This window comes from Microtus oregoni, unplaced genomic scaffold, assembly GCF_018167655.1.
Source record: "Microtus oregoni isolate MIOR12 unplaced genomic scaffold, Mior012 000016F_ref0000370, whole genome shotgun sequence".
Lineage (NCBI taxonomy): Eukaryota > Metazoa > Chordata > Mammalia > Rodentia > Cricetidae > Microtus > Microtus oregoni.
The window spans coordinates 666,251-693,311 of NW_024543075.1; the positions used below are offsets into that span (position 1 = coordinate 666,251).

At 47.2% G+C, this 27,061-nt stretch overlaps 1 protein-coding gene across 8 annotated transcripts in view; it reads left to right on the forward strand.

The window, feature by feature from the left end:
• Positions 1–11,887: 11,887 nt before the first annotated feature.
• The window catches only part of Ppfia1 (PTPRF interacting protein alpha 1), an 85,313-nt gene continuing 70,139 nt past the window's right edge, over positions 11,888–27,061 (forward strand). For all 8 annotated transcript variants that reach the window (XM_041666097.1, XM_041666099.1, XM_041666102.1 and 5 more), the window contains exons 1-2: positions 11,888–12,096; positions 13,102–13,365. In XM_041666097.1, the coding sequence (XP_041522031.1) occupies positions 13,102–13,365 (264 nt within the window). In that variant the 5' untranslated portion in view covers positions 11,888–12,096. The remainder of the gene's footprint in view (positions 12,097–13,101; positions 13,366–27,061) is intronic.

The following is a 27,061-nucleotide window of genomic DNA, read 5'->3' on the forward strand; positions in this document are numbered from 1 at the left end:
CCTTTGCTTTCTCACAATGGAATTTAGCTTTTGAAGCCATGTCTCTTTGCCCACCTATCCCCTCAGCCCCTGGCAGCACAGGTCACATGAGTGGGCAGTATTGGACAGAAGCCAAATTCACACCTTACCCACCGCCTAAAGCTCTTGGTTTTTCCTTTTCCCACTGGGAACAAAGCCAGCCAGGAGCAGAAGGCAGCACAGGGAACAGAAGCAGGGATGAAGTGTGGTCCTCAGCCAGATAGCATCTGGGAGAGGTGAGAACTCAGTGGCAGGATGCCATTACCCAATGAGAAGGGCTAGGCTAAGGTGTTGAGGGCAGGGAGAACAGTCAGTGCAAAAGCCCTGGGCCAAGAACCAGCTGAGCAGGTTCGAGGACCACAGAAAAAGGTGGTGTGAGAGTTTTGTTCCAAGTGTGTCAGAACCAGGGGTAAGCATGGCCTGACTATGCCTGCACTGGGGAGGGAAGCCTGCTTGATGTTGGCTGCCCATGCACTCAGGAGGAAGGACAGCACCCTGAAAGGCTGAAGGCCTCTGGACCTCCACTGCCCTTGGCTGCCTCTTTGCCCTGCAGATGCTGACTAGAATGTGCAAACTGTCAGAGAAAACAAAACAGGCTCAGCAGGATGGCTAGGGTAGAGGTGCTTGCCACCAGGCCTGACAACCTGAGTTCAATCCCAGGGACCCTTATGGTAGGAGAGAGAACCGACTCCCAAAGGTTGTCCTCTTACCTCCACAGGTGCACTAGGACTTGCATGCATCACAACACACATACATACACACACACACACACACACACACACACACACACACACACTTTAAACACGAATAAAGGACAGCAGAAAGTGGCCTGTGCTCAGGGTGGCAAGGCACAGCTCATCTTCCAGTCCCTGGGGTCAGGATAAGACTGTGAGAAGCTGGGCAGACTTAGGGAACCTGCTTTTCAGGTGGTGCAGGGTTGTGGATGGGATAAATTGGAGTGGGGGTGGGGTGGGACAAGCTCAGCAAGAGAGCACCCTTGAGCGTGCAAGACCCTGGGTCCCATCCCCAGCACCAAGACAAAAAACCAGGCCATTATATTATGGTACAGGTCTTTAATCCCAGCACCTGGGAGGCAGAAGCAGGTGGATCTCTGAGTTTGAGGTCAACCTGGTCTACAGAGCGAGTTCCAGGATAGCCAGGGCTACACAGAGAAACCTTGTGTTGAAGAGAAAGAAACAAATAAAAACCAAAACCAAGAAAACAGCAACAACACAATTGTGATACTGGGATACATGAGCCTTACATATTTTAGGCAGGTATTTTTCTACTGAGCTATATATAGCCTAACCCATCCACCTCTTCGTTTCTTCCTCTTCTCTCTGACAGTAATCCAGGATGACCTTGAATCTTCAATCCTCCCGCCTTGCCTCCTAACTGCTGGAATGTATCTAGGATTCCTGTATCATTAGGTCTGAGGGCAGTGGAGGTAAAGAAATAAAACCAGTGCAGTGGTAAATGTAATCCCAGTACAAGGGAGACTGAGGCAAGTTTGAGACCACCTAGGGCTACACACATAGTGAGTTCTAGGATACTCTGAGAAACAGATATCCAAAACCTAAAGTAAAATAGAAAGAAATCCCCTTGCCCCACCCATCCCTACAGGCTAAGATCCTAAATCTGCCCTACTCTGTATTTGGCAGTCCTTTCATACTGCCCTGTGGGTCACACCGCCATTCACAGGCTGCTAACTAAGCTTTGAATAACATTTACATATCAGAACCTGAGCACATTCCTGCTGGCTACAACAGCCACACAAACTGGGCCTTAAAGTAACAAGAATGGCTGGCTGGGTGGTGGTGCACACCTTTAATTCCAGCACTCCAGCACTCAGGAGACAAGGCAGGCAGATCTTTGTGAGTTCGAGGCCAGCCAGGTCTACAGAGTGACAGTACAGGCTCCAAAGCTACACAGAAAAACCCTGTCTTGAAAAAAAAAAATGACAAGAATGTCTTCTGTCTGCACGCCTTTAATCCCAGCACAAGGGAGGCAGAGGCAGGCGGATCTCTGTGAGTTCGAGACCAGCCTGGTCTACAAGAGCTAGTTCCAGGACAGACTCCAAAACCACAGAGAAACCCTGTCTCGAAAAACCAAAAAAAAAAAAAAAAAAAAAAAAAGAATGTCTTCTGTCTGTCCTGAGAGCCAAAGGTCCACAGTCAGCAGGTGTTGTCAGCAGGTATCAGCAGGTTGGCCCTCTTGCAGCTCCAGGAAAGATCAGTGTCATGCCTTGGTGTCCCTGACTGTGCTGGGCTGCATCACTAGAGTTCTTCGCCATCTTCCCACAGCCTTCCCTTGGCACCTCTGTGTTTTCTTCTACATGGACAGTCATTCTCTGAGGTCCAGAAAGACACTTGCTCAGAAAGTCCAAGGTCCTCAAGGTGTTCTGGTCTTGCCTCTCCTCCCAAGTAGAAGTCACATCTTCTGTGGCCCTCAGTGCTGCAACTGCTCCGTAGGGAGGAGTCTCAGGGCTGGGGTATGTATGGGGTACGGGAGGCAGAAAAGATTTGCAGTAGCGGGTGGAAGAATGGGGTCACTGAGCCTTGGGATTCAGGAGAAGGGGTCTCTGCACCCCAGCAGTGATTACTGGGCAGGGGGGCTATGCAGGATTGTTGAATCTTAGCTGAGAATAGAGGGAGGCAGACAGTTCTGTCATCCAGCATGGCCATCTGCAGAGCCCACTCCTGTCTCTGCCCTCCCATATCAAACTAGTTCAGAGCTCCCAGGGTAGATTGCATCCTGCCCCTGTCCGGCAGTACCCTTCTTATTTTGTGTCGTTGTTGCTGTGGACTTACTGCCTCTCACTGCTGGTCTTTCCTTTTAGACCTTAGGAGAGACTGTGCTGTAAGTGATGGAAGTCCCACCTAAGCCACCTCAACCTGTTCCCAGCTGGGTCCAAAGAAATCCCCTCCCCCAAAAGGCTGGCTCACAATGAGGCATCCTAGTTCAGGAGGAAGGACTCGGGCCAATCTTCCCATTGCTGTTGTAGTCAACAGGTAGCCTGCCACCTTGGCCCTGCCTCCTGGACCATGTGGCTGGGAAGTTCTCAAGGGTGCATAGAAAACACCAGAACACCTACTATATGTCTGTTGATCCACACTGATGGATTGGCATGTTGATGGAGCTCATGGTGGGAGAAGGAATCTTGCTTCCTTATACCTGGGCCACTGTGAGCCTGCCTCTGTGTGCTGGCCTGAGTGAGGCCATTTTGGCTTGTGTGGGACTTGTGAGAGCCATTCTGCCTCTGCTGGTATTCTAATACAGACATGTTACTTACTTGGTGTAAGCAGCCCCAGCCTGGGTGCTTCCGCACCTGGCCCACAACATCCTGCTTGGCTTTTCCAGGGAATCTGGTTCCCAGAAGCCTGCCACAGCAGCATCACCTCTTGGCATAGATGCACTTCCTCCCGTGTTCCAGAGTTGGCATCAGCCACCTGTTTGACCAGCCATTGCCCACACCTGCTCCTGAGTCAGTAACTCATCACAGCTCTGCCCCTGAAGCCGCTCTAGCCAACTCCAGTGGTTTTCACAGTGCCCCTTGCCTCATCTGCTCAATGATGCACCACTAGGAGTGAGCTGTTTCATCCAAATTAAAAACAAAACACCTCCCCACCCCCACTGCCCTTCTCTCTTGTGATCGCACCCCGCAGGGCTTCTGTACCACTACTAGACAGGAGGGATGCAACACCATATCCCATTCCCCCACACACTGCTCCATCTTGTCTGAGAGAGCAGGAGTTCAGACTGTGCCGAAAGAGCCAGAACTGGTGCCCAGAGGACCAGGAGCCAGTGGGTTCCAGCATGGTGAGTTGAGGAGGGCTGGTGATCGCTGGCCACCCTACCATCTGACCTACCAGAGCTGAGGGAGAGACACAGCACATTACACATTTACGTGTGCAGATCTATAAAGCAGGAGACCACCATATGTGCACAGGCCAGGCAGCGCACTTGTGTAATCTCTACATATATGTTGTGGCACACACATGTCCCCCGCATCAATGTAAACATAACTTTAAAAATTTGAAGTTATGGGGCTGGTGAGATGGCTCAGTGGTTAAGAGCACTGACTGCTCCTCCAGAGGCCCCGGGTTCAATTCCCAGCACCCACATGGCAGCTCGCAGCTGTCTGTAACTCCAGTTCCAGAGAATCTTAAATTATTATACCAATGCTTTATGAAATAAAGTTAAATAAAGTTTAAAAAAATTGAAGTTACTTCTACAAATATATAGGTTTTAAATTACATTACATCTTTACTTACTATCTATCGAGGAGGAGGGGTGTGAGGATACTACTGCAGCCATGGAGGACAAAGGGCAGCTAGTGGGAGTCAAGTTCTTCTTTTTACTGTGTGGGTCCTGAGTATTGAATTCAGGTTGTCGGGTTTGTCACAAGCACTTGTACCCACTAAGTCATCTTGTCGGCCCTTTTAAAAAAATAAAACAAATGGATATCTAGTATTTTAAATATTAGTTTCCCAGTCTGGATAATCTTGATCTTTGTTTCATGACAAATATTTTGATGGGTCCTGATGGTGCACGCCTTTAATCCCAGCACTCAGAAGGTCAAGGCTTAAGTGGGGCTCAGTGAGTTCAAAGGTAGCAAGTGAGCACCTGTGTTAAGAAAAGAGGAAAATATTTCAGTGACACAAATATTCTTCAGGAGATTATTCAAAAGCCCCTTCAAATCAAAGTTGGTAACAAGGAGAGTGTTGGCTAATTTATTTTTATGTTTTTGAGGGGCTTGCCCTGGAACTCAGGCCTCTGTTTGTTAAGCCAAGCACGCTAGCACTGAAAGGCCTCACTCCAAAGCTGCTTTCCGATTGTGGTCAAATATAGAGAATGTTTAGTGTCATAACCATTTTTATGCACAGTTCTGTTGCAGGAATAACATTCAAGGAGCTGCCAGCCACTACTACCATCCAGAGCTCACACTCTCTCTTCACCTTTAACCTAGCCGAAAATTACATCAAAGTTCTAATTCTCCTGCCTCCACCTACAGAGCGCTGGCATTTCATGTATTCATTACCCTGACCTGACCCCAGTTCCTTTTATTACATTTTACAAATATGAGTGTTTGCCTATGTGTAAATATGAGCACTACATGTGTGCAGTATCTTGGCAGGCCAGAAGAGGGTGTCCAACCCCCTGGAATTGGAGTGACAGACATTTGAGCTGCATGTGGGTGTTGGGAATCAAACCTGGTCCTCTGCCAAAGCAGCCAGTGCTCTTAAATGCTGGTCTGTCTCTTGAGACCCTCTGGTTCTTTTTCAATGGTGAGACTATTTTACCCGCACCATTGATGATGATGACGAAGAGACAATGATGACAAGGATAGCAACAATGGCCATGATGATGATAACCTACAGCATCTGTTTGAATATGAAAACTTCCTTCCAATGTACAGCACCTTTAAGTTTGCTTGTCTTTTTTGTTTGTTAGTTTTTGTTTTTCGAGACAGGGATTCTCTATATAAAAGCCCTGGCTATTCTGGAAGTCACTTTGTAGACCAGATTGTCCTCGAACTCACAGAGATCCATCTGCCTCTGCTTCCCAAGTGCTGGAATTAAAGGTGTGCACCACCATACCTGGCTTAAATTTGCTTATCGTTTAGAACCCCACTCACTGGACTATTGTATACCATATGCTATGTGTACGGAATCATTAATATTTAACTTATTTGAAAGAATGACTTGCTTCTAGTTGAGGCAGGCCTGAGAGAGGGCACAACAATGCAGTTCACAACACAAGCGAGAATGGTTGATCTCTCTTATGTCTCCACCTTCTCCTAGAGTGCTAGCTTTGCCTACGTGCTAGGGGACAGCAACTCTTTGGACACGATTCCAGGCTATGGTGGGATAGGTTTCCCTGGACCAGCAACCTCTCTGTGTAGATTTAAAAGCAATTTGTATTATACTGTGTGTGTATGTGTGCAGGATGAAGTGCTACGGTGTGCCTGTGAGGTTAAAGCGGGAGTCAGTTCTCTCCTTCCTTCAGGTGGGTCTCAGGGATCAAGCTTAGGTACTCAGGTTTGGTAGCAAGTTCCTTTGCTGGCCCTCTGTCCTAGTTAAAGTTTCTATTGCTGTGAAGAGACACTGTAACCACGGCAACTCTAATAAAGGAAACATTTACTTGAGGTTTAGTTCACAATCATCATAGTGAGGAGCGTGGCGGCATGCAGGTAGACAAGATGCTGCAGAAGGAGCAGGTTCATGTTGATGTGCAGGCAACAGAAAGAAGACTGAGTGTCACACAGAGCAAAGGTTGAGGAATAGAGACCTCAAAGCCTGCCCCACAGTGATACACTTCCTCCAACAGGGCCACACCTCTTAATAGTGCCACTCCCTTTGGGGGAACATTTTCTTTCAAACCACCACATCTTACAAATAGATTATTAGTTTTAATTATCTAAAAAAAAGCAGGATTGTTTCCCTTTTGCTATTTGGACAGAGAGAGAGAGAGAGAGAGAGAGAGAGAGAGAGAGAGAGAGAGAGAAAGACAGAGATCCTGAGGGATGGTATATATTTTCTGGACAGGCAATACTGTTACTGATTCCGACCTGAGTCGTCTTCTCTTCTCAGAAATGTGAGGCTGGTAACAAGCAGTGCTCCTGGAGAGTGAATGAATTTTTTATTCTCTGACTCAGGACAGAAGTGAAAGATAAATTCAGTAGCCGACTTCAGGTCTGGGGAGTTGGGAGCCTAGCAGGCATATGATGGGCTTAACCTCAGTCCTCAGCAAATAGAATAAAGGAAGGAGAGAGATGGGTCAATAAGACGGAGTATGACGTGGCATTGTTGGCTGCCATGACACTGGGGGAGCTCATTTAGCCCCTCAAAGACAAGCACAATTAGGGCAGTGCTTCAGAGTGTGGCTCGTCAGGTCAACAGTGCAGAATTAGGGCAAGGTGACAGTATTTCCCCTTTGTGCTCTCAAAACGGCTGCCACAGACCAGCCTTCATGGAAAGTCCCAAAGAAGGAAGAAAGCACAGAGCCCAGAGGCTTTGTATTACGCTCTGCTATCAGGAGAGACAGTTCAGGATACTCTGTGTAGTCTACCGCACATCTCATTGATGAGAAGCTGTCACGCAGGCCAACTTCTAGGCTATGGGGCAAAGGGAAGCAAGATGCTAGTTGACTGACCTCAATTCTCATCCCCTTTGGGATGAAGGGCTGGCCAGGATCCCATCTGAGAAACCCCTTGTCCTTAAACACTTGCTCAGCCTTCCCAACTCAGCCCTCCCTGCAATCTGAGATGGTCACCTCTGCTTCACAGACAAGGAGTTTGAGGTTCAGAGGAGCCAAGCAACTTGCCCCAGAGTGCACAGCCTTGGCAAATAGAAGCAGAGGCGATATAGAACCAGGCCAACTGGCTCCAGCCTTTGCATATCTAACTACCTGGGGGAAGGAAGTAATTTAGGTGGCCAGGCAGGGAGCCAGCTACAAGGGCCCCACCTTCACTGAATGTCACAGCAAACACCACAGTATGGGTTTCTAGTGTCATTATCTCCATCTAACAGATGGGGAGATTGGCATTGAGTGCAGGTTAGAGCCTTGCCCCTGGGTCAAGGTAAAGTTAAGAGCTGGTACGGGCTACAGGCTGAAACCTCTTAGAGGCTGGGCTACTTCTCTGGTCCCTGTGATAGGGGTGTTTTTATTAGATGACTCTGTCTGCTGAACACAATATTGGAAAGCTGTACCAGGCGATGGCTTTCTTTCTTTCTAAATTAAATTTTCATTTAGCTGGATGTGGTGATGCACACCTGTAGTCCCATTACTCAGGAGACAGAGGCAGGCAGATCTTTGAGTTCAAGGCCAGTCTGATCTAGAGAGCGAGTTCCAAGACAGTCAGGGCTACACAGAGAAACCTTGTCGCAAACCTGCCCCCATTGTTTAATATGTAGGGGTGTTTTGCCTGCATGCATGTCTATGTATCACATGTGAGCCTAGTATTCTTGGATGTCCGAAGAGGGCATCGAATCTCCTGGAGTTGGAGTTACACATGGTTGTGAGCGTCTATGTGAGTGCTATGAATCCAACTCAGGTCCTCTAGAAGAGCAGCAGGTGCTCTTCACCTCCGAGCTGGCTCTCCAGCGGTGACGGCTTGCTTTTCCATCATAAAGATACATGCAGGCGAGGCCAGTATGGCCATGGTGCGGGCTGAAACCCTCCAAACAGGTTCTTCCCTGCACCTGGCCCTAGACTGGGATCTGAGGATTATGCCAGCTCCCGAGCCTTGAGGGGCAATAGGGTCCTATCAGTGACCATGCTGTGACCACTGGGGAAACTCATTATGCAGCAGCAGGAATATTGGTTCCACACACCTTTAATCCCATCACTTGGAAGGTGGAGCCAGGTAGATCTCTGGGAATTTGAGGCCAGCCTGGTTTACATAATGAGTTCTGGGTCAGCCAGGGGCTTCATAGCGAGACCTTCTCAAAAAATGAAGGAAGGAAGGGAGGGAGGGAGAGAGGGAGGGAGGGAGGGAAGAAGGAAGGAAGGAAGGAAGGAAGGAAGGGAGAGAGGGAAGGAAGAACACTGGCTGTTTTCGCAGAGGACCAGGTTTGATTCCCAAGGAAGGAAGGAAGGAAAGGAAAGAAGGAATGGCTACGATCGTAAAGAGCTTAGGCTCAAGTCTTGGATTCTCCACTTTATCTCCTGGAGCATCTTTACTCACAGCGAGTGATACACGTCTAGTGGAGTGTGTGAGGACTGATGGGGCTACAGGGGTGCAGTATTCTTGGGCTGTTGCTCTGCAAGTGTGACTTCTATGTGTGTAAGTACACATGTGTAGATGTCATCCTCAGGAATGCCATCCACCTTGTTCTCTGGCTGAACATGGAACTTGTCGATCGACGAGACTGTCTGGCCAGCGAGCCCCAGGGATCCGCCTGTCTCCACTTCCTCAGTCTGGGATGACACAGATGCACAGCCACACCCAGTTTTCTGTAAGCGTCCTGGGGATGGAACTCAGGTCCTCAACATTGCTTAGCAAGCCCTTTACTGACTGAATTGCCTCTTTATCCCCAAATTTGGTTTCATTATCACTCCATCCCAAGGTATCTGTGTTCTCAGATCCACCCAACAGACCACATTCCCGACAATGAAGAGCAGACTTACCCTTGGGCAAGGTTTCAATAACCTGTCAAACACAGGCAGAAGGAACTGCCTCAGGACTCAAGACTCTCAGGCCAGGAACCTTTTTGTTTTAGCAGCTTCTTGGACCTGTGTACTCAGCTGTGGAATGAGAAGTCACATGATGCCTGTCCTTGGTGTCTGGTTACCCTCAAAGACTTCTGAGATTTATCAGGAGTTCAAGGATAGCCTCTGTTCTGCGGTTAATTTGTAGCTAACCTGGGCTACGTGAGACCTCTTCTCAAAACAGGGGTGATGGAAGGGTGGGGCTGGAGAGATAGCTCAGTGGTTATGGGCATTTGCTGCTCTTGCAGAGGACTCTGGTTCCAATACCTGCACCTGCATAGCGGCTTGCAACTGTATGTAAGTCCAGGTCCATAGACTCCAAAAAATTCTTATGGGCTCTGCATGCATCAAACATGCACACAGTACATACACATACAGACAAACACTCAAACACATAAAATAAAGATAAATAAAAAGAGGGGCCTGAGGTGATGATGTGTTCTAGCACATGCCTGTCACTTCAGCACTTGTGAGGCAGAGACAGAAGCACACTAGCCTGTCTCAAAGAACCCTTGCCTCCAAAATAAGATGCAGGCCAGTGAGATGGCTCAGCAGGAAGGGCACTTGCTACCAAGCCTTATGACCTGAGTTTGGTCCCTGGGACCCACATGGTGGAAAGAGAAATAACTGCGTGTTGTCCTCTGGCCTCTATGCATGTTGTGTCATGTACTTGTGCAGATATATTCAGGCACATGGATACACAAGACATAGACAAGTAAATGTGATAAAAATTCAGACAAGCCAACAAGCCACTGTGAATGCCAGCGACATCTCTGTGATGCAGAAGGGCAATGGCCCTGCTGCCTCTGTTCTTCACAGCCATCTCTGATGGTTTGTGGTCTGTAGTGAATGGGTACAAACCAGCAGGAACCAAGATATGCACAGCCAGAAAGCCGGGGAAGACCTCTGAGCATAAGGGACCAGCTGGATGGCAGCTCCTCTCTGCCACTCCATCAAGACGCTAGTCGCCTCTGCGGTCACACCTCACCACTCACACACTACGCCAAGCATGTACTGCCCGCTGCAGCAGCAAAATCTCTCAACTGGTGGAACTTGCTGGAGAAGCGTTATTTTCTTTAGCTTTCGGCCACGCCAACTTCACACCTGCTGCATAAGGGTGGGCGGGGAAAGGAAGAAAGGAAGAAAGGAAGAAAGGGAAAAATTTAATTAAAGCCAATATAGTACATTTTATTTATAAAATTCCAACTTCACACCCGCTGCGTAAGTGTGGGAGGGGACTGAGCGCAGTCTGTCCTGTTGAATTGCATTTGGCATTGGGCCAATGTCTTAGGCGATGGGTGCATCAGCAGGAATCTCTGGGGATAAATGTGCATCTTCTTAAACTCAAGCCTGAGATCCAGGCAACTGAGGACTCGGTGCGGTGCAGTGACTGACGGTACGGGGAGAGCCCGTCGAAGAACTCACGGCTACTATCTGCAATCTGATTTGTGTTTTTGAGACAGGGTCTCACTATAGAGGCCAGGCTAACCTTAAACTCACAGAGATCTGCTTGCCTCTGCTTTCTGAGTGCTAGGATTCAAGGTGTGCACCACCATGCCTGGGTCACAAACTTGATTTTTTAATTAATTATTGAACTCTTGAGATGGGGATCTGGCCATGTAACCTTGACTGGCCTAGTTCTCTATCCCAGGACAGAAAATTTTACTGGTTTCTCAGCTATGGTTGACCATCATCTTGCCTTGCCTATTCTGTACTATTTTATTGGCTTTAATTAAATTTTTTCCTTTCTTTCTCTTTCTTTCTTCCTTTTTTCCTTCCTTCCTTTTTTGTTTTTGACAAGATCTCACTACCCCTGGCTGGTCTGGAAGTCAGTACATAGACTAGACTGGCCTCGAACTCAGATCTGACTGCCTGTTTCCTGAGTGCTGGGAATAAAGGTGTGCAGTATCAAGGCCGGCTGGCTTTTTAGCTTTGTGTGGTTTCTGGGAGTGGAACTCATGTTGCACTTGAGTCATACTTGCAGGGTGACTGAGCCCTTAAATTTTTTGTTTGTTTTTATATTTACTTATTTTGTGTGTGTGTGTGTGTGTGTGTGTGTGTGCACACGCATGGGAGTCATGAGACTCAGGACCGCGTGGATACCGAGGATCTAATGCAGGTCTTCTGGGTCCCGAAGATGGAATTCAGTCGTCAAGTTGATGGTAGTCGCCTTTGTATTTCAGAGACAGGGCTTCCAACTCAAGACAATCCTCCTGCCTCAGACTTTTGTAAGGCTAGGCCTACAGGCGCGAGGCAAGCACCTTGCCCGGTCGGTCAGCACTTTTCGATTCTGCAGGTGGTCCGGCGCGACTCGGAGACTCAGCAGAAGTCTTGGCTCTGAGAGTGGGAGCTGGGATGACGTCGGTGTTTGGGTGACGTCAGCACACGCGGTAGAGTGACAGCAGGGAAAGCAGGACAGCAAACTGCGCGCACCTGCCACAGTTCTTTACCTGAGGCCCCACCGGCCGTCCTGCCTGGGTGGTGGAGCTTGGCCTGGCTAGGGGGTGGGGTGGAGGGCGCGGCTAAAGGGCTAAATAGCCAATTGGCGTTCGGGAAAGGTCGCCCGCCCCCTACCGCGGAGTTGGCGCATGCGCATAGCTCTGCAGCCGACCTCTCCCTCGGGGGGCGGTGCTGACGCTCGCGCCGACGCGCCGGACGTCGGGCACGTTGACGCCGGCGACGCGCCGGGCCCGGTCCTCTGCGCTCGCCAGTGTCCCGCGGCGGCGGCCCGGCCTTCGTGACGAGCGGGGCGGCGGGTCCGGGGGCCGGGCTTGGACGCAGCCGCGGGGCTGCGTGGGTCGGCCCCGCAGCCTGCCGCCGCCCGAAGGCTGCCGCGTAGCCCCGGAACCGCGCCCGCCGGCCAAGGTGAGGGCGGGCGGAGCGGGCCGCGCAGAGTGGCGGGCCGGAGTCGACGGGGCCGGGTCGACTGGGTCAGCGGGCGGGGGTCAGCGGGGTCAGCAGGGTTGGGGTTTGCTTGGCCGAGCCAGGGTCAGCCAAACCGGGTTGATATCACTTAAGTCCGAGTCAGCTTAATTTGGCCGAGGTTAGAGGGGTTGGGGGCAGCGAGGTTGGGGTCAATTGAGCCAGGCAGGGGCAGCGGGGTCCTGGTCGCCATGATCATCCTGGGATGGGCAGGTGCACCTGCAGGGCATCCCCTTCATCCTCCTCCCTCTGTTCTGACAATCACTAGTGCCATCTCACCTTTCCCTTCTCCTTTCTTATCTTGCCTTGCTTCCTAGATTCTCAGTGTGGAAACTCTGTTCCTTTGCCCCCCTCTTTGGCTGTAAACTTATGTAAGTTAGCTTGGCTGACCAACCGTTGCACAGCAGCAGGCCTTTACAAAAACACCTCTGTCCAGGCCTCTAAGAGCCAATCCAGTTGCTTTTTCCGTTCAGCAACTATCCAGCCCCACAAGTCAGGGAGCCCGGCAGTCCTTCCCAGGAGCTGACTGCACACATTCCTGGAAGATGCTTTGGTCCATAGCGCTGGTGCTTGTCAGTTTCCAGTCTTCTTCTGTGGTTGAGGGAATATGTTTTGAATCTCTCTTCCTGGGGAAGAGCAAAATAAGTTAAAGAAGCCCACTGTCTTCAGCTGCTGAGTGCAGATTTTCAGCAAACCCCACTGGTTCGGCCTGGGTGGAAGAGGTGAGCATTCCAGCTCCCTTTGCTCCCAGGACTGTGGTATCCCCCAGTGTGCACTTCCCATTGGTCTGTGCATGCTACTTCCCAGAGTGTGTGCATCCAAAGTGGAGCAGCTCTGACAGTGTGGGGCTGTCAGCCTGTTGGCTCATCAGCCCCAGGCAGTGCTCAGAAAGCTGCAGGTTTGTGTTCTGCACCTACTGACTGTCCTCTGCCTCTTTCCTGTTTCAAGATGATGTGCGAGGTGATGCCGACCATTAGTGAAGCGGAAGGCCCCCCAGGAGGAGGTGGGAGCCATGGGTCAGGCTCCCCTTCACAGCCAGATGCTGATTCACATTTTGAGCAGCTCATGGTATCCATGCTGGAAGAACGAGACCGCCTTCTGGACACACTGAGAGAGACGCAAGAAACACTGGCGTTAACACAGGGGAAATTGCACGAGGTTGGTCATGAAAGAGATTCCTTGCAGAGGCAGCTCAACACTGCGCTTCCACAGGTATGCCAACCATACTGAAACTAAGGGGTCTACCACTAAATGTCTGTAGGATAGTCTAGTCAGTGTGTTAGCTTACTGGCTATTTTGTGTAACCACTTGGGAAGTAATGTTTCTGGTGTTTTTTAAACACAGGCAAAATTCCCAGGAGTTCAGTTTGGGAACAAATGGGTGTTCTCCAAAACCATTTGAATACACTGCTGCAGTAAAAGTGTATCAAAGTTGAGTTTTTGTTGTTGCTGTTTTGTTTGTTGGTTTGTTTTGTTTTTTTTTTTGAGACAGGTTCTCTGTGTAGCCTAGGCTGTCTTGGAACTCTTTCTGTAGACAAGGCTGTCCTTGAACTGAGAGATTCTTCTGACTCTGCCTCCCAAGTTCTGGGATTAAAGGCCTGTGCCACCAGTACCTGGCTATGCTTCAAAGTTTTTGACAAGGGCCTGTGAAGCAATTCAGCTCCCGTACTGTGTCTTAGACTTGCCCTTACCTGCTGTGGACTTGTGTGAAGTGAATCTCAGGGCTTTTGTGTCTTATGGATTTCTAATTTCCTGGGGGAAATCTTGTGGATAAATAGGACTGATCACATTAGTAAAGTCTTCACAGGCTTTCTTAAGCATATCCGTGAGCTGCAAAGCTTTGTTTTGAAAAGATTGAACATTGACTCCCACGGCTCCTCTTCCTGGGCAGGTGAGACACCCTGTGTGTTGTTAGTATCACGTGTGGACTGGTGTGTTGGAGCCTTCTCTTCTGGTGTCCGTGGGCAAGGAGAAAGCGGTATAGACAGCAAAGGCCAAGGTGAAAGGCACATGGAGCAGGGGCTGCTTAGGTTTGTGCTGACGAGCCCATTTTGCTCATTCATGATGGGTATCTTCATGGTGCTCAAGGGAGCTGCACTTATGCTCTCACGGTGGGTCTGCAGAGATCAGTTAGCAAGTGAATAATCACTGCCTGATGCATCTCTTGGCTGTAGTCAGTTCTGTAAGATGGACTAAACGTTTCAATGTCCTTTTCAGAAATAATAATTTGGTGTTAGTGTTGTGTGCTGAGAGTTTTTGTTTAGGGGCTAGAGAATAATTTCTTTCTGGAGTCTTTGGAATTAGCAGGTTAATTAATAGGTCAGATTTTTGTTGCCACGGGCTGAAGAGGCCTTCAAGATGCTGTGTGTTCTACTTGCTCTGCTTTGCAGTCGTGTTTGTAAGTCTGTGTGCAGCAGTGTTTGGCCAACACTTAGGATTTTGGAAAGAACAGGTGCTGGGGACAAAGAAGTGATTGGTGTTGTGGGCAACGGGTTTCAGGCAGCAGGTGTTGCACCTGCTAGGAAGCCTGTTGCTAGGTGGTGCTGGCTGCTGCTCTGCACTGCCTCCTTGAATTAGGACTTGCTGGTACCCACAGTTATGTCAGAGCTGACCTGAGTAAACTTACTTACTCCAAGCCTATTCCCTTTCTGGAATCAGGGTCCTCTGGTGGCTAAAAACTGTGACCAGATGGGTGTATGTGTCCAGACAGAGTACTTACACTGGAGCATGCAAGCGGGCGACCTACAGGTCACAGGTGTGTGCTCCAGCCAGCTCTTCAGTTATGCTCATGGAGCTCCGCTTGTATCAAGAGGTGGACAGGACCATACCTTTTATAAAAACCCCTTTCCGCTTCCTGCTGTCAGTGACTGTCCCTCATTCTAATGTGACCCAGCTCTTCACTATTGGTTTCTTTGCATATGCTTAACTTTCTATAGGAAATGTTTTATGTTTTCTTTTGACTCTTCTCTGGATTCAGTGAAACCCACCTTTGCTTTCAGCAAAGTGTGCTGTGTAGATGGGTCCTACTTGCTCTTGCTGCTGTCAGGACCCCTGAGGCTGCCACTGGTCCTAAACTTCCCAGGCTGCCTATGCATTTGGGGAGGTACAGAACTGGATGTGTGTGTTTCTGCTGGAGTATTCTAAGGAGTGGAATTGTAGTGACAGCAGCCTCAGGAGTTGCTGCCAAAAGTGAACGTGGTGACAGTTGGTACAACCACACGGCCACCAGCAGAATGAGAGGCTGTTGTTATGTGCTGCAAAGCTCCACATGGAGAGGTGACTTCCTGACTGCAGCCGCCTGCAGTGCAGCAACTCTTTTTTTTTTCTATTTATTGATTGGATTGTCTCTTTCTAATTTGAATTCTTTATACATTCTGAGTGCATAGATGTATAGAAGAATTTTTTGTTTGTTTTGGGACAGGGTCTTTCTACATAGCCTTGGCTGTCTTGGAACTCACTGTGTAAGTCAGGCTGGCCCTAAACTCACAGAAATCGACCTGCCTCTGCCTCCTAAGTTCTTGGATTAAGGGCGTGTACAACCACCTAGCTAGAAAAACATTTCTTAATTAATTTTTTTGTGTATGTGTATAATAGGTTTGCATGTGTTCCTGTATATTCGTATGTTTGTATGCAGGCGTGCATATGCTTCTGCACATATGTGTGGAAGCCAGCGTTTCATGTTGGATGCCTTCCTTGAATTGACTGCTCTCAACCTTCAACCTTACTAGTTTTTTTTAGTATTTATCTTGTATGTGTGTGTGCCTGAGTGTATGTATGTGTACCATGTGGGTTCAGGAGCCTACAGAGATAAGAAGCATTGGATTTTCTGGAGCTGGAGTTCCAGATAGTTAGGAACTGCCATGTGGGTGTTGGAAACTGAACTCTGCAAGAGTAGCAAGTGCTCTTACCCATATGCTTAGATATCTTTCCAGTCCTTCTCTACCTTACAGGCATGGCTGCCACACCTGGCTTTTACTTGGGTGCTGTGTACTTTACCCATTGAGCCATCTTCCCAGCCTGGAAGGTTGTTTTTAATACTCTTGTATTTGCCTTTTCACTTTGTAGTATTGCATATATGTGAAGACACAGATGTTCTCATACATTCATATATAGAGGTCTTGCCGTGTGGCCCAGGCTAGCCTACAACCTTTGATAATCCTGCCTCAGCTCAAGTGCTAGAATTTCAGTTGCCTATTATATTCAGCTCAGTAATATCTTTTAAAGTTTTAAATTTTAATGTAGTTCAATTGGTTGATCTTTTTTCCCTCCAAGAATATTTATTTTTGGTTGTGAGTCTATCCTTTAATAGCTGAGCCACTTCTCCAGCCTAAGAGTATTTAATGTAGGGGCCTGAGAGATGGTTCAATAGTTAAGAGCACAATCTTCTATTATAGAGGACCTGGGTTCAATTCCCAGCACCTGGCTTTACAATGGCTTTCTGTAACTCCAGTTTTAGGAGATCTGATGCCCTTCTCTGGTCTCCAAGGACACCAGGCACACAGGTGGTACATAGACATACTTGCAGGCAAAATATCCATACATATAAGTAAGTAAGTAATTAAAAACAAAAGAATATTTCATGTAAGCCAAGCTGGTGGTGCATACCTTTAATCCCAGCACCCAGGAAACAGAGGCAGGTGGTTCTCTGTGAGTTTGAGGACAGTCTAGTCTATGCATTGAGTTCCAGGCTAGCCTGGACTACATAGTGAACTGTCTTTCAAAAAACAAAAGCACCAAAGTAATACATACTGTGCCCTGATGAGGAAATCTGCTGTCTTTTACTGAAGTGTGTCTGAGTGATGGAGTGAATGGGTGGCTCTTCTGCTCTAGCACAGTGTCTGGATGACTACAGATATCGTCCTGAGATCTGATGTTTTAAGTTCTTTTTTTTTTTTAAATATTTATTTATTTATTAGTTATGTGTACAATATTCTGTCTGTGTGTATGTCTGCAGGCCAGAAGAGGGCACCAGACCTCATTACAGATGGTTGTGAGCCACCATGTCGTTGCCGGGAATTGAACTCAGGACCTTTGGAAGAGCAGGCAATGCTCTTAACCACTGAGCCATCTCTCCAGCCCCTGTTTTAAGTTCTTTACCTTTGTTCTTTTAAGAATTTCTTAATCCGGCTCATGAAATGTGTTGGGTTCAAACATTTGCCCCCATTAGCCTGGTTTTGGAACCCATGGTGAAAGGAGAGAAAAACTTTCATCTGAGTGTATGCCCCTCCCCAACTCATTCAGTCTGCTTGTCAGACTACACAAGATGAACCGGGGTTTAACTTCGAACATGTCTGATATAGTGGCTGGTGTCTTTTCAGCATTGTTCTTCTAATCTACAGACAAAACAACTCCATAATTATTTATTAATATTAGTGTATTGAGATAGAACTGGCTTAAAAATACTGTTTTGAACATTTTTTTTTATTTTTATGTGTATGGTTTTGCTTGCATGGATGTCTGTGCACTACCTATATACAGTGCCCCTGGAGTCCAGAAAAGATGTTAGATTACTTGGGATTGGAGCCAAGTGTACAGATACTGAGATGTGAGCCACTATGTGGGTGCTGGGAATTGAACCTAGGTCCTCTGTCAGAGTAGACAAGTGCTCTTTAACTGCTGAGCCAGCTCTCTAGCTCCTAAATAGAACTGGCTTTTGCTACTACTTCTTCCTTTTCCTCTTTTTTTTTAAAACTTGCGATTCATTCATTCATTCATTCATTCATTCATTCATTCATTGCCTAGCCTCCCAAGAGGAGTTTTGGGATTTGGGAGTCATGATCATGCTCTCCATTTTATTTATTTCCTTTCCGCTATGTTTTTCTTGTGGAGTTGCACCTGCTGAGCTCTCCAGCCCAGGATTTAACTGCCATGGTAATAGTGGAACTCCTTGTCTTGTTCCTGGAAGTGCACATGCACTCTTCAACCTACAAATGCGGTAGTCACTGAAGAACTTTCTTTGGTAAACATTCTCTATTAAATGTGACAATCCTTTGTTAGTTTCCTAAAGGTTTTTGTTGTTGTTGTTTGTTTGTTGAGACAGGTTCTTGCTGTAATTGCCTCTATAGGCTCAAACTCATGATCTTAATGACTCTGAAAAAACTTCGCATTAGCCCTCCATGGTGGCTCATGCCTGGACCTGATCTCAAGAAATCAAGACAAAATGAAAAACAACAACAAGAAGTAGTTACTGAATTTCCTTTTCTTTCTTTTTTTTTTTTTTTTTTTTTTTTTGAGACAGGGTTCTCTGTAGCTTTGGAAGCTGTCCTGGAACTAGCTTTTGTAGACAAGGCTGGCCTCGAAATCACAAAGATTGCCTGCTTCTGCCTCCCGAGTGCTGGGATTAAAGGTGTACGCCACCACTGCCTGGCTTGTTCTGCATCTTTTGTGGGAGTCACAGGAGTTTTTTGTTTGGTGCTAACTTTTAAACTTTGGAATCCTAGGGACAGTTCCTAACTGGGTTTTATTTGTTAGTATTGTACTTTGAGTGTTTCATTCATTAGGGAGACTGACTTGTGTGGTCACCTTCTTGTGCCCCTGTCAATGGACTGAGCTGTAGGGTAGTAGACCAGTCACCTCCTTGTGCCCTGTAGGTTTTGGTGTAGAGGTTGGATTGTTCTCATAAACAAGGAGGGCAGTGTTTCATGGGGTTCCGCCTTGTGGAAGATGTCCTGTGAAGGCGTTGGCTGGAAGAGTTCACTGGGAACACCATACAGCGCAGGATTTTCCCAGTGAGAAGGAAAAACATCCAAGTCAATTTTGTGGTAGAAATCAAATTTTTCTGATGTATGTGTTTAGGCTTAGCCTTTGCTCCCTGAGGATTTGGGGACCACACTTGGCCAGCTTTGATGATGAAGGAGAGACAAAGCCTTGCTGTATAGTTCAGGTTGGCCACAAACCTATGATTCTCTTGTTTCAACTTCCTAGGGGTAGGGATTACAGGTATGAATCACCACCCCCTTCTGACCTAACCCCTCACCTTTAAGATAGCATCTTGCTGTGTATTGGTGTTCTGGAACTCACTAAATAGAACAGGCTGGCCTTGGACTCTTAGAGATTCTCCCACCTCTTGCCTCAGGCTGCCAAGTGCTGGAATTGTAGGCTTGTGCCAAATCCAGCCACAGTCACTCATTTTGTTGCTGCTCTTTACCTCTTGCTTTCCCGTGTTTTTGCCAGGGGTTATTTTATTTTTCTTAAAGAAATCAGTCTCTAAGAACCGCACCCCATACCCCCATGCGTGTTCGCATGGGGAGGCCTGAGAACAACCTCAGCGATAGTTTTTCAGGTACCATCTATCTTGTTTTTGAGTCAGGGTCTCTCACGGAGCTGGAGCTCACTACTTTAGGCCAATCTGGCTGCCTATGGAGCCCTACAGATCCACCTATCTCCACATCCTCTCCATAGCCTATGCCTGTCTTTTTTTTTGCATTGGCTTTGGGATTGGAACTCAGGTCTTCATTTTTGCAAGGCAGTTACTGTACCAACTGAGTCACCTCCTCAGCCTTTCTGGTGGCTCTTTCAAGTTTTTGCCTTCCTTTAGCATCAGCAAATCACCGTTTTCTTTGTGTTGGGTGACTCTGGAGTCTTTAGTGGGTTTAGGAAGCATTTTGTCCATCAGCTCCACTGTGTTTCTTGTCTTCAGCCATCCAAGGGCGTGCACAAACTCTGTAAATGCCCTAGGGCTTTGCACTATCCCCCACCTGCCTCACAGCCCTTTGCTTATTCTTCTTATTCTCTGTCCTGTCTGGACATTGCTTACTGACCTTTTCCTACCCGCTCTCTCGTCTCCCACTGTGTTGAATCTGCTGTTTTAGCTACTATATATAACTTTCTGTTTTAGTGTCTGTGTGATAGGATTTGTGTTGATTGTATGTGTTATGTTAGTGTTGGGGGTTGAATCAGGTCCTTGTGCTTGTGGTAGCTTTTTAGCAAATGTGGACTGAGCATGTCCTTGGCCCTTATGTCCGTGATTGTTTTTGTTTTGTGTGTGTGTGCGCATGTGAGTGTGTGTGTGTGTGTGTGTGTGTGTGTGTTTGGTTTTTTTGAGACAGGATTTCTCTGTATATCTTTGGCTATCCTGGACCTTTCTTTGTAGACCAGGCTGTTCTCGAAATCGCAGAGATCTGCCTACCTCTGCCTCCTGAGCGCTAGAACTAAGGGCATGTGCCACCATGCCCGGCTGTGATTGTTTTAAGTAATCTGCTTCTGCAGTGATTTTTTTTTTCTTCCTGTTGCCTAGTATAATTTTGAGGGGTCTGGGATGTAGCTACACCTACATATGCAAGGCCCTGTCAGTTAGACTTTGAGTCTCAGTTTTTCTAGTGTTTGGTGCCAAGAGCCGGGATTGCTCTTGCCTTAATGGGGAGCAGGGGAGCAGATGGTGCACTCCTGCTCCCCACAGTAGAGGTTATGGTGAGCGTGTTTGCCATCATCTGATACCTTAGCAAGCCTTGGCACTCCTTGTTAACTTTCTAATCAGAATCCCAAGGTGCAGGACCCTGTCTGGCCACTTAGCTGTGGAAAGAATGTAGACTATGGTTCCTCAGCTGCTCTGTTGTCTATTGTGCAGGGTGTCTCCATCCTTCCAAGTCTTCCCCCATGCCAGGCTAGGGGAGGGCTGCATTGTCAAAGGTGACAGCGAGAAAGTAAGAGGTTGTGTGATGCATGTGAGTTTTCTTTGTCATTAAAAAGAAAATACCGCTTTTAGGTTGTGCTTCAATCTAAACATTTCAGCTGTATTTTAAGTGTGGTTTTTAGTTCATTTTTACTTTTCCACAAATATTCAAAAGTTTTATATGCCAAGTTGAAAAATCTCTTGCATAGTTTGAAGATTTTTTTTTGTGTGTGTGTGTATGGTTGTTTTACTTGCATGTATGTTTATGCATCTTGTGTGTGCGGTGCCCTTGGAGGCCAGAAGAGGGTGTTGGATTCTCTGTGGAACTGGAGTCAGAGATGGTCGTGAGGCACTATGTGGTGCTGGGAACAGAACCCAGGTCATGTGCTCTTAACTGCTGACCCATCTCTCCAGCCCTGTTTCATTCTTTAAATAGTCCATGCTGTGGATTCTAGTACTTTCTACTCCATGTGACCAGGAAGTGTGTAGCAATTTTGGTCATTGAAATTACAAATCCAGTTCCAGGTTCTATAACTGGGTCTGTGCTTCTTCTTCTTCTTCTTTTTTTTAATGTGTAGCCCAGGCTGACCTCGAACTCGTGATCCTCCTGCCTCTGCCTCCTTCAGCAAATCCTACCGGCGTGCGCCACCACAACTGGCGGGTCTGTGCATCTTGATGTGTAGGAAAACCCGGGAATTGTCTTTAAACTGTTTTACTCAAGGAGTCAGCATACTTTGGTTTTTTTGAGGCAGGACCTCACCATGTAACCCAGGCTGTCCTCAGTTTGAATGCAGGATTGTAGACTCACACCACAGTGTTTATTCTTAGACACAGGTGCAGTTGTCGTTGTTATAGTCCTTTTGAGATCAACAGCGAGGTTTTTAAAAGCTGTCTTATTCAGAAAGCTTCAAGTGGGGTGATGTGTTCAGGGTGAATTCAGGTGGAGTCATGGTTTTGCCTGTCTTTTGAAGTCTGATCTTGATTGAGGCAGGAGTCTGGTAGAACTGAGAGCACTGTAAGGAAAACAGTCTTAAAGTCACAACTCTGTAGACAGGACAGTAGCCTTTGGGGGAAGCTGGTGACAGTGTAGTCCTGTAGGACTGGAAAGGACTGACCCAGTTCAGCAGGCGTTTTGTCTCAGGCTAGAATGATAGAAAGTAGGGCAGTTAGAAAAGAAACAGTCAACATCACAGCCCTAGAGGGGTTGCCCTATGGACTGAGAGAGGAGCAGATAAGACTAGCCACAGGGAGAGCAGCAAGGGGCAAGGCGCTCCCCAAGGCTTACCTGTCTTCATATAGGGATTGCACTGATAGGTCAGGGCGTGGAGGCCCAGAAGCCTTTCTGAAGCCTGCTTGAGCTGTGAGTCGACTGCAATGCTGCCAGAGCTCAATGCTGAGCCACATTAGGCCCAGGTGCAGTGAGAAACAGTTGGGAGTCAGCTTCACTGGGAGCTGAGGTAATAGCCCACCTGTGTGTGTGAGAGTTGTCACCTGTCAAGGTGCCGAGCCTGTAGGTGGGTTATGGTGTAGGAGGAATGGACAGCCACGGGAGCCAGTGGTTAGACAGCAGTCTTTCCTGCTGCAGCACACATGCACCCCTTCTCCCACTCAGGCAGGATGCACAAACACAGTGTTTCCCTGTCACATACAGTTTATGTGTCTACCCAGGTCCTGTTCCAGTATTGAGTGGTTAGTGTGCTGCGAGTGCCACATTGGTCACATAGCTTTAGTGGGGCAATAGGAAATCATACAGTTCTTGGATCAGATTCGATACAGGGTTGAAGCCTCTGGGGAACACTGCCATGCTTATCTGTAATTATTTGAGGGGCAGAGTGTGGAAGGTGACTTTCTGGTTCTTCATTCTCACACTTTGTGGCTTGAGTGCCATGTTCATATACCTATTTGGGTGGGTTTTAGGCTCATTTTTTTTTTTTTTGGTTGTATATGGTTCAGGCGAGTGGCAAGGTCTCTGTCACCCAGCCACAGCCTCAGTCCCACACCCATCTGCTCCTGTAAATGGAGTTGCTTCCTGCCTGTTGTGAAGGTCGGACACTTCAGAGATGGCTGTGCTCTGCTCTTCAGTAGACTCTTCCTGCTGTTCTCCTGAGGTTGGTGCTTGTCTTCAAGACACTCACGGATACGGTTTGAACCCTTCTGTTGCCATTAGACTTAGCTTCCTTCCAGTTCATGAGTTTTCTTTTTTGTTTGTTTTTCTTTCTCTTTCTTTTCTCTCTCTCTCTCTCTCTCTCTCTCTCTCTCTCTCTCTCTCTTTCCAGAGTCTCATGCAGACCAGATTATCCTCTGTCTAGTTGAGGGTGGCCATAAATTGGGGTTATAGGCATGTGCCACCACATACAGTTTATGTGCTCCTGGGGATGGGACTCAGGGGTTTTGTGCATGTAAGTACTCTACTGAGTAATCCACAGGCCAACTCCATGTCATGATCTTTGTAAATGTCAGCCCCTCAGATCTCCGTTGTCCTCAAGCTAAATTGAATCTCAGAGCTACATGTCACCTTCCTGGCTCTACCTGACTGGCCACTTGCAGAGGGACTCCCTACCTTTGCTGACTCCCAGCTCTGGATCATGCCTACACTGCAGATCTTGTTGTCTGGTAGCTTCTTGGGGGGGAGGGTTCCCCTGCTCCCAGACCTTTCCTGCCCTGGCCTCTGCTTGCTAGCCCTGCTTAGAAAATAGGGGACAGTTTTTGCTGCCTCCAGAGATTTTCCAAAATAGTGATGTTCTGGCTAGAACGCAGCTCAGTGATAGAGGGCTTTCCTAGCTTCCCTCCTCAGCCTACAAAGCAAGCTAGCAACAGAAAATCTCATTCTGGCCTCTGCTAAGTTGACAGCTCCTTTTGGTTGAGACAGGGTCTCATGTAGCACAGGCTGGGCTCAAATTTGCTCAAATTCTCCAGATTGACTCCCATGTTCTTCTGCCAAGACACCATTAGTTTGGAGTGTTTAATTGCTTTCTGGCACAAAACGTGTCCTAGCTTACTTAGTACTTTCCTGCTTGGTAGAAATCTTTATTTTAGAGCCCTGGTTCCTTTTAGTGGGAAATAATGTTTAGAAGTTACTATCTGGGGGCTGTACTCTTTGCAACTGATCAGAATGGGGAGGGGGGCAGAAGCTGGATATGCTGGCGGATGTCTGTAATCCCAGTACTTGGGAGATTGGAAGCGGAAGGATCCAAAGTTCAATTGCCTTGGCTACATAGGGAGCTTGGGTCAGCCTAGGTTATAGGTGACCCTGTTTAAAAAGTGAAGCAAAACAAAAACTATATATTCATAAAATAGTTTCATTATTAAAAAATAATCTAGTAACCTTTTAAATGAATTGTTTTCTTTGAGATAATTCTCTCTAGCCCGTGAACTCTGTAGTTAGCCTTCCAGCTTCAGCCTCCTGAGTGCTGTGGTTACAGGTGAACACCACTACACCTGGCAGGCTGAGGATTTCTTCTTTCTCCCTCCCTCCCTCCCTCCCTCCCTCCTTCCTTCCTTTCTTTCTTTCTGTTTTTCGAAACAGGGTTTCACTGTGAAGGTTTGGAACCTGTTTTGGAACTCGCTCTGTAGACCAGGCTGGTATCGAACTCAGAGATCCACCTGCCTTTGTCTCCTGAGTGCTGGGATTAAAGGCATGCACCACTACCACCTGACTAGGCTGAGGGTTTCTTACCAATTTTTTGGGAGAATTGAGAATAAATATATTTTAAGAATGTACAATTAAAATAATAGATTTTTTAAACCTTTCTCCTAAATACTGTGTTTTAAAGTAATTTGATTTAGCATTGCCGCAACAACAAAATAATTATATATTTGATACATAGTTAATTTATTCTTAGTTATTTAAAAATTATAGTTATTGATTGGTTATGTGTGTGAATCAGAGGACAACTTTCTGGGTTCAGTTCTCTCCACCTTGAGTTCTGGGGATTAAATGCAGATTATCAGGCTTGGCATCCAGTACCCACCCACTGAGCCATCTCCCCTAGCCCCATTTATTAATTTTTTTCTTTTTTCTTTTTTTTTGTTTTGAGACAGGGTTTCTTCACTGTTGTGAAACTCACTGTGTAGACCTGGTTGGCCTTAAACGCACAAGGATCGAGGGATCCACCCTCCTCTGCTTCCTGAGTACTGTTGTTTAGGTGTGCACCACTACTCCTGGCTCTGTTTACTAATTTATAATAGGGTATTTCTGTGTTGCTTAGAGTCGCCTCAAACTTCTGAACTCAGGATTCTCCTGTCTGTCTCCAAAGTGTTGGAACTTCATGTGTAGGTCAGACTGCCTTTGGAATTCACAGAGATCTGTGTCTGTCTCCTAAATGTTGTAATTAAAGGCATGTGCCACCGTACTTTTTTTTTTTCAGTCATGGGTGTTGGATCCCCTGGAATTGGAGTTAGAGTCATTTGTGAAATGCCATTTGGGTGCTGCTGAGCCATTTTTCCAGCTCCTTTAACTATTTTTCTTTTTTTTTTTTTTTTCGAGACAGGGTTTCCCTGTGGCTTTGGAGCCTGTCCTGGAACTAGCTCTGTAGACCAGGCTGGTCTCGAACTCACAGAGATCCGCCTGCCTCTGCCTCCCGAGTGCTGGGATTAAAGGCGTGCGCCACCATTGCCCGGCTTAACTATTTTTCTTTATTATGTGTATGTGTATCTGTTGTATAGGTATGTGCATGTGTGTGTAGGTGCTTGTAGAGGCCAGAGGAGTTGGAGCTCTTGGCGCTGGAGCTACAGGTTTTTGTGAGCCACCTGACATGGGTGCAAGGAATTGAACTCTGGTTCTCTGGTAGAATGGTGCATGCTCTTAACCACTGAGCCATCTCTGTAGCCATTATTATTATTATTATTATTATTATTATTATTATTATTATTATTATTAGATTCACTATGTAGAACAGGCTGACCTCAAACTTAGAGAGAGAACCTCTCTGCTTCCTGAGTGCTGGATTAAAGGTATATACCCAGGGGGGCTGAGAGATGGCTCAGTGGTTAAGAGCATTGCCTGCTCTTCCAAAGGTCCTCAGTTCAATTCCCAGCAACCACATGGTGGCTCACAACCATCTGTAATGAGGTCTGGTGGCCTCTTCTGGCATGCAGACATGCAGACAGAATATTGTATACATAAAAATAAATAAATATTTAAAAAAATGTATACCCAGGCTCCACAGTCTTAACTAGTCTCTTCTGAGTCACAAGGCAGTTGTTTAACATGAGCCCTTCTAAAATCAAAAGGTAAGTGAGGAAATGGATTTCTAGTATGCAGCAGTAGAGGGTAAATATTCCTGTTCTAAAAGGGAGGAGCAAGGGTGACAAGGAAAGGCCAGCAGGCAAGCAGCCGGTCTTGCAGGTCCATAACACTTGATGGACTCAGGGCATCAGTAGCCTTGGTGATTGCCCCTGCTTCTGCTGCCTATAGCACTTGTCTTGGTGAGCTGCATGTTTCCTGCTTTCTTGGCAGATGTCCTGCAGTCCTGTTATCTCCAGTATCCTGGAATGTCCACTGCAATGCAGCCATCACTTTCACAACTCCTGTTTGTGGGGGGGAATCTGACCCTGACACACCTGGCCTTAGAGGCTTCCTGGAATTTGGTGTGATCCTCTGTCTCAGAGTTTCTATTGCTGTGATAAAACACCATGACCAAAAGCAACTTGGGAAGGAAGGGGTTCATTTAATATTACACTTCCAGGTACACTGTTTACTGGCTTGCTTCCTATGGTCAGCTCAGCACAGTTTCTTATAGCTTCCAGGACCACCAGCGGTGGCTGGGTGGGGTGCAGGGGTTAGGGGGTGGTACCGCTAACAATGGCTTTGGCCCTCCCATATTAATCACTAATTAAGAAAATACCCTATAGGCTTGCCTGTAGCCTGATCTTATGGAGGCATTTTCTCAATTGAGGCTCCCTCCTCTCAGATTATGCCTCCATGACCCTCTTAGTCTTGCATTTTACATGCTTACAAAACCATAGGATGATGTTGCCAAGTTGTGTGGCCAGATCTAGAAGTGATCTGGCCCCTGCCATCACAGCTGTAGTTACAGCTGTAGTGGCCTATGTGCACCTTGGTAGCTGAACCTGCCAAAACACTTCTTTGGACTTGCCTTTGAGCAAGAAACGCCTTCATTTGCTTTCTTAGCACAAGTTTTGTCCTTTCATCTGAACCTTTTCACAAGCTGGAGCCTTTGATGGGTGAGGTCTTGTTCTCAGGACACATTTGCTGTTGTCCCAGTGTAGAGTCCGAGTTCCTCTTCAGTGGTGCTGATCTCTAAAGATGACAGTGCTTTCTCTGCACCTGTGTTTC